At 43.4% G+C, this 7,959-nt stretch overlaps 1 protein-coding gene across 5 annotated transcripts in view; it reads left to right on the top strand.

Annotated features, from left to right (window-relative positions):
* The first annotated feature begins 353 nt into the window (after nt 1–353).
* Bptf (bromodomain PHD finger transcription factor) overlaps nt 354–7,959 on the top strand; it is a 134,668-nt gene continuing 127,062 nt past the window's right edge. For all 5 annotated transcript variants that reach the window (XM_026402231.2, XM_077800460.1, XM_026402230.2 and 2 more), the window contains exon 1: nt 354–984. In XM_026402231.2, coding sequence (XP_026258016.2) covers nt 354–984 — 631 coding nt within the window. The remainder of the gene's footprint in view (nt 985–7,959) is intronic.

Here is a 7,959-nt window from a genome sequence, read left to right as displayed (position 1 = left end):
CTCCCCGCCCCCGACGCGTCGCTCCCGCGCTCCCCCTAGCGGCCGCCGCGCGCCCTCGCTCCGTCCCAGGCTCGTCGGCGGCGCAGCTCACGTGACCGCTCTCCGGGCCTGCGGCCGCTGTCGGTTCCCCCAGTCACCGAGCGAGAGGGAAGAAACAAGATGGCGGCTGAAGGCGATCCGGAGTGGGGCCCCAGCAATTCGGACTGAGCCTTCTCCCTCCACCCGCTTCCGCCGGCCGGGCCCCTCCCGCCCGGCCCCGCAGGCCTCCCCACCCGGCCCCGGCGCCCCCCACCGCCCCCTGCGCCCGCCCCTCCCCCCTCCGCTTTCCCTTCTCCCCCCGCCGCGGCTCCGACATGAGGGGCCGGCGGGGCAGGCCGCCCAAGCAGCCCGCGGCTCCCGCTGCGGAGCGCTGCGCCCCAGCCCCGCCACCGCCGCCGCCGCCGCCGCCCACGTCCGGACCCATCGGGGGGCTCCGCTCGCGGCACCGCGGCAGCAGCCGGGGCAGGTGGGCCGCCGCCCAGGCTGAGGTGGCGCCCAAGACGCGGCTGAGCTCGCCCAGGGGGGGCAGCAGTAGCCGGAGGAAGCCGCCGCCGCCGCCGCCGCCGCCGGCCCCCCCCAGCACCAGCGCCCCGGGCCGGGGGGGGCGAGGAGGCGGGGGCGGCAGGACGGGGGGCGGGGGCGGCGGCGGCCACCTGGCCCGGACCACCCCGGCCCGCAGGGCCGTCAACAAAGTGGTGTACGATGACCACGAGAGCGAGGAGGAGGAGGAGGAGGAGGACATGGTCTCGGAGGAGGAGGAGGAAGAGGAGGAGGAGGACGGCGACGCCGAGGAGACCCAGGATTCCGAGGAGGAAGAGGAAGATGAGATGGAGGAAGACGAGGATGACTCGGATTATCCGGAGGAGATGGAAGATGATGACGACGACGCCAGTTACTGCACGGAAAGCAGCTTCAGGAGCCACAGCACCTACAGCAGCACTCCAGGTACCCACCCAGGCCGGTCGCTGCAGCCTCCTTCCCCACCTCCTCCCCCTCCCCCCTCGCTTACTCCCTCTCGTGTGCAGTGAGTGCATCCTGCTCCGGTCTCCCCCCATCCCCGCCCGCCCCCCGAACGGAGGGGAAATGCGACGACACATCAAGTGGCAAAAAACTAGATTTACAAGAGGAAAGAGGCGCATTGTTCAAAATGGAGATTGCATTGTTGCAGTTTGCAGGCCACACACTCGCTCGCTTTCTTTCTCACCCCCCAGCCCCCCCCTTTTCCTCTTCAAAATTTGTACCAGTGCAGTGTCTCCACCGGCAGGATTGAAACTTTGGCACACACACACACCCATTGCGTTCATTTTTCTCCCCTTGTTTTGGTGTGGGCTTTTTAGAATGAAGGAAGCCTCTTGTTTTGCAAACCTCTTTGCATTTCTAATGTGGTTTCTTGTAGATTTTTATTGTCTGTCTGTTCCTTAAAAGGGTATTAAGGATTGAGACGGTTTGTGGCACCCAAATACACACAAAACATGCTTCCCTTCTCACCCCTAGCTATGCGGTTTAAAAATTATGTTAAGGAAATGATCAGTTGAGATGGTAGGGGATCCTTATGTGGTCCTGTGTGTGTGTGTGTGTGTGTGTGTGTGTGTATTCAAGTGCTAATGGGCGCGTGCAACAGTTGTTAGTCAATGGCTAGTTAAAAAACAAAGTCAGAAACCAAACCAAACCAAGCCTAATTTAGTAATCCATCCGATTCAGAATCCTTTTGGTTAAATCTGAAGTAAAATGCAAAGCCTCAGGAACCTGGATCCTGATGTGATCCCTTTGCTTTGTTTGGGAAATGCAAGTTCTGTGGCACCTGTTGCAGAAGATGTGCGGTTGATCATCCAGACATAATTGTTGGAGATGAACTTTTGAAGTCACAGCAGCCCTGTCAGATTGATTACAAAATGACTTTTTCTTTTCATTCTATTTTTGAGGAAAAAGTCCACCCTGGAACTGTAATAAATTTCTCCATGGTGAAGTCTCACCTGTTTTCTCATAGAAAAGTTTCTCCAGGCTGGTGCTGAGATGCATTTTGTTTAAAAAAAAAAAAAAAAAGCCACGCACAATTACTGATTTGTAGTGAATACATAGTTGTGGTTTACTACATTGTGAAAAAAACAACCTATAGCAACAACTTAACAGGCTTTTCCTTTATATTTTTGTTTACCTGGATTAACTAAATTAGAATCCAGTTGTAATTCATTTACTTTACAAAAGTAAAGTTTTTGAGTAAATGGGAGGCAATTAATGTGTGTCCTGTCACTTTCTGAGAGACTATAGAGTAGTAGGAATGGTTACTTTGAAACATTTTTATGAATGTTTAAATTCTTAGTGGGTTAACTATGGATATTAGGCCAGATTAAACACATTTAGGTAGTCATAACATCAAATGAGACAAGGTAATTTTTTTCTGAAAAGAACAGTTACCTGTCTTGTGGTGGGGAGATGCTGGCAGGGAGAAGGAAGGGAATGAATGAGTGTCAAGGGTTTATGTCTTGTATGTAGAAGGGACTGTTTGCAACTTTCATTTCTTGACAAGTTAGTTTTAGTGTATCTTTTATAGTAATAGGTTTTACTTTAAGAAATCACATGTTGATCCTCATTGTACCAAGAACCTGGAATTCAAACATGGAGACTGAATTACAGACACTAGGGAAGAAGTTTTTTTAAAGTTAGGATTGAGGCATTTTGGCAGAGCAGTTCAGCTAACTTTAATTCCTACCTGAAGGCCCAGCCAATAATATTTAGGATTGATGGCTGTGTATATGCTGAATTCCATTATTGTGGGTAGTTGTCCTTAAAAAAACAAAACAAAACAAAACTTGTATATTTCTGATACTTCTGTGATTTTTTGTTCTTAGTGACACTTGTAACCTATCTTGTATATACTTGCCCTATGTTTATATGAAATTATTAACTCCTTAGGGGTAGGTGTTTGTATACACTCAGCATCTCCTAACAGTGTGTTTTACACATAGCAGGTACTCATCAAAGATTGGTTGGACAAATCATTGTTAGTAGCTGAGAATTTGTAATAAGTGAAGTTTTGATAATTCTATAGTGGATACCATAACTTAAATACTTTGGATTTAGGAAGCTTAACAGTTGGTCTCATTAGATTTTGATAGACAGTTTGACTAGTGAATGTTTCTAATAGAGAGTTAACTGTTTTGAGCTGCTGTTTCATAGGCTTGCCAGGCATTCTCCTTTTATTGGATGTGGTGTTAACATTTGAATGTTTTGCCTTTTGAATGTTACATTTTGTGTTCTGAACTTTTAGAATATGTCCACTGGCCTAAAATGAGTAACAAAGCATGGCAGTGAGTTGTTCAGGCTAAAGATTAGTTTCATTATCTGTACTTCCTGAAAGGAAGGCTGTCAGGTATTTGTGTATATGTGTGTAAGATATCCCAAGAGCAATAAAAAAATAGAGTTGGTGGATATGAATTCTATGTAGTGTCAAGGCTAAAAGAGGGGTTTATTTTATTGATAATTTACAATAAGTGGGTTAGTTTTTGTATTTTAGAATGTTGGCATAAGCACTAATTAAATTCCTAGTATTAAAAATAGCTCATTCATCTATTTATCTGTTGGGTACTTTGTAGTACTATGTATTGAGTACTTTGTATAATTGTTGATACAAAGACATTGGCTTACATTGCTAAAGCCATAGATTTAAAGAAATTTATTCATTGGAGATGAAATGTTTTCCTTAAAAGAAGGAAAAATTTAAATGGATACCTAAGATATTCCCATGACAAATGTTACGTAGGAATGTCAACTTTGAAATCATCTTGTTCGGCTTACACTAGATTAAATGAATAAAACCTTTATTATTTTTATTTATAAAATTTAGAATTATTTTGGTCAATAGGCTACTTTGCTAATGCATTGAGAAAGATTATATAGAAAATCTGTTTTGAATAGGCACTTGGTAAAGTTTTCTAAGCACTCTGAAATGAAGCATTTGCTAATTTAAAAAAATTATATTTGAAAAAAAATTATACTTGAAACAGTGGTTCTTGCATTTAACTTGTGTGAAATTTCTAAGAATACTTACCTGCAATTTTGAAATTTGGAACCTCTGATCACTTCAGAAAGCAAAAACCGTGGCATTATCCTGGGAGACTTAAAAGATTTATGTCCACAGTGGAGATCAGTGGCAGACATGCCATGAATAAACTATAGATTCATCTGAAACAGAATTTGCTACTGGTTTGGCAGTATTTATTCCCAGCAGTATCAGCCAAATATCTTTTCAGTATACATGTAATTCCTGATTGCTACAAGTGAGGTACAAAGTACAGTGGAGATTTAAAGGAAGGCAAGATCATACCTGGTTCAGGGAGGTTGGTGTGGGCAGATGCTTCCTGGATGGGCTTGTGGATGGTAAGGACAGACTGAGGGAGGGAGTGAGCGGCATGAGCTCAGGCACTGATAGTAACAAGTGGGCAGTTGGAAGAGCCTGAGAATGTGAATAGGAAATAAATTGTAAAGTTCCATTGTGTGTTGTGTTGGGCAGTTCCTAGAGAAACAAGCCAGAGTCATTTATTTCCTCCCTCATTTGTCGAATAAGGTTTGGGCCAGACTGGTGACTTCAGACTTTTTTCACTCCTGGGACACCCAAGGGATAGGCTGTATTCCCATGAGCGCCATGCACATGTGTGCATCACACCGACATCACCTCATAAAGATATGGTTAAGCCCCTGCTGTAGCCCTTTCCCCCAGAATGAGAGAGTGACTTGTGAGGTGGTCTGAACCCCCCCCACATCCGTTTCAGATGTTCAATTTGGGTACTGAGAATCAGTCAGAAGATCTGGCAGCAGTGGGATAGGATGTCAGTGGTCTGCTAGAAAGTGTAGCATGGCTTCTTGCACAACAGGATGGATTGGAAGAGGATGTGATGGTGGGATCTGGATGGGTTTTTAGCTTTGGGTGGAAGATCTATCCAGAAGCACTTCAGAATTCTTTGGGCCTTGATCTGTCAGAAGTGTAGAGCGAGAGTGGAAGCATCTGAAAGAAGGCAGTGTGTTCAGTACTAACAGGTAGGTAAAGATTATAAGGGAAACGAGTGCGATGTCTTTTCAGGTATGAGCACCTGAAGAGGTTAAACATGAGAATTAAAAGAAAGTAAATGGCTGGGGATGTGGCTCAAGCGGTAGCGTGCTCGCCTGGCATGCGTGCGGCCCGGGTTCGATCCTCAGCACCACAAACAAACAAAGGTGTTGTGTCCGCCAAGAACTAAAAATAAATAAATATTTAAAAAAAAAAATAAATAAAAGAAAGTAAATGAGAGCCAGAAGAGTTTTTAAAAAGTTGGGCAACATGATCTATGAGTAGTACAGAGGTGTGTCCTAGGTTTGTGATAATAAATAGGCTTGCTTGCCTGCTCTTCTGGTACTTGCCCACAGGCATATTTGGAAATGGGTCTGTGTATTGAAAAGTGTGTGCAGCAGGATTGGGGGAGGTAAGGCCAGGAGATCTGGTCTCTTCTGTTAGGTCTTTCTTTCCTCACCTCTCAAGACCCTGTTGTCCTCTGAGTCACTATATGTCCTTCCAGGTGAGTGTATGGGAGTGAGAGGTTGGTGGGTAGTGATGGCCAGTGACAGCTAGGTGACAGCAGGAGCAAATCTTAGCTGATGTCCTTTTTCCCTCTGTTGCTTAGGCTCAAACCCCCCTTGCCATGAGAAGTCTTCCAGGATTCTTCTTGCTCACCTTGGTCTCTTCTCTTTGAATGTCTGTTTATTGAAGTGATTATAATCTCAGCTTTATACTTTAGTTGTATCTTAGCAGAGACTCTCATTCTAACTTTTGTCATGTTTTTGGAAGCTTTTTTTTTTTTTTTTAAATACTGGAGATTGAACCCAGGAGTGCTTTGCCACTGAACTACATCCCCAATTCTTTTTCCTTTTTTTTAATTTTTTTATTTTGAGATAAGTCTCACTAAATTGCCCAGACTGGTCTCAAACTTGCACTTGTGATCCTCCTGCTATGGCCTCCCAAATTGCTGGAATTATAGGCCTGTGCTACTGTGTCCAGTGGAAGGCAGAATATTTTCAATAAAAAAAAAAAGCCAAATACTTATACATGTTGGGCTGGGGATGTGGCTCAAGCGGTAGCGCGCTTGTCTGGCATGCGTGCAGCCTGGGTTTGATCCTCAGCACCGCATACAAACAAAGATGTTGTGTCCGCCGAAAACTAAAAAATAAATGTTAAAAAATTCCCTCCCCCTCCCCCCCCTCTCTCTCGTTAAAAAAAATACTTATACATGAAAATGCACTTCAAAGACTGAAAGTAAACAATAGAGAAAGAATTAAAATGCACATTATTATATAGAGTTATGGTTCAGTGGTTTGCTGGTACATATCTAAGATTATTTTTATATAGTCTTTTTTTTTATGTATTGGGGATTGAACCCAGGGGCACTGGAACCACTGAGCTACATCGCTGTTTTGTATTTTATTAGTGACAGGGTCTCACTGAGTTGCTAAGCACCTCGCTGTTGCTGAAGCTGACTTTGAACTCTCTATCCTTCTGCCTCAGCCTCCCTAGCTGCTGGGAAAGGTGTGCTCCACCACACCCGGCTGTCTTTTTGTTACATTATTATTGTTATATTATTTAAATAACATTTTTGATTGCCCATAGTTTGCTGAAAAATTATAAACACAGTAACAGTAATAGCTAACATTTATTGTACATCTTCTAAATTGCTGACTGATTTTTTTATTTTTTTGATGCTGGGAGTTGAAACTGGTAAATGTTGTAGCATATATCAGTACTATATTTAAATAGTATTTTCGTTTTATATGACTACATGATGTTTTGCTTATCCATTTCATCAATTCATGGTCATTTGTTTTCAGATTTTGACTATTATGAAAAATGCCACTGTGAACTTTCATGTACAGGTTTTTTCCTAGACATAGGTTTTTATTTCTCTATACACATATACATAAGCGTGTGTATACATATATGTTTATATAAACATACCCAGGTGTGGAATTGTTGGATCATTGCAATTAAAAAAAAATTGGGTTTGGGGCTATAGCTCAATGGCAGAGTGCTTGCCTAGCATGTGTAAGGCACTTACTGGGTTCAATCCTTAGTACCATATAAAGATGAATAAATAAAATAAAGGCATTCTGTTCATGTATAACTACAAAAAAATTTTTTTTAATTTGTTTTTTTTTCCCCCTGTACTGGGGATTGAACTCAGGGGTGCTCTGACACTGAACTACATTTACCATCTCATTTTATGGAGAACAGGATCTTGGTAAATTGTTGAGGCTGGCTTTGAATTGAAGTCCTCCTGCCTCAGCCTTCCTAGTTGCTGGAATTACAGATTTGTGCCACCATGCCTGGCTGCAAATTCAATATTGATAGATCTACTTCACCCAGACTTGTTTCATTGGTTAACAGTAGTTTGTTTGTTTGTTTCTTTCTTTCTTTCTTCCTTTCTTCCTGTGCTGGGAATGGAACCCAGGGCCTCATTCATGCTAGGCAAGTGTATTACCACTGTGCTACAATCCCAACTCTGTTATAATAATTTTTTAAAATTTATTTTTTAGGTGTAGATGGACACAACACAATGCCTTTATTTTTATGTGTTGCTGAGGATCGAACCCGGGTCCCGCCTGTGCTAGGCGAGCGCTCTACCGATGAGCCACAATCCCAGCCCTATAATAATTTTTAAACAGAATTCTCTTAGGACAAAAGTCAGCTGGATTTTGAGTCTTCCTAAATGTCTGTGATTATTGTATTGCCTTCAGTCATCTTGGGGTATTTATTCCAGAAGCATTTGCCTGATAAGGACAAGTGTAAGTGGGGGTCATACTGCTGATTTCCACACTGGCAGTGTGAAGACTTGTGGCAGGTGTCAGGGGCACCTGTAATATATAAGCGTACCACAGAATTTTAGTCTGTCATGATTT

This window comes from Urocitellus parryii, chromosome 7, assembly GCF_045843805.1.
Source record: "Urocitellus parryii isolate mUroPar1 chromosome 7, mUroPar1.hap1, whole genome shotgun sequence".
NCBI classification, from domain to species: domain Eukaryota; kingdom Metazoa; phylum Chordata; class Mammalia; order Rodentia; family Sciuridae; genus Urocitellus; species Urocitellus parryii.
This window is presented reverse-complemented; position numbering and strand designations above follow the sequence as displayed.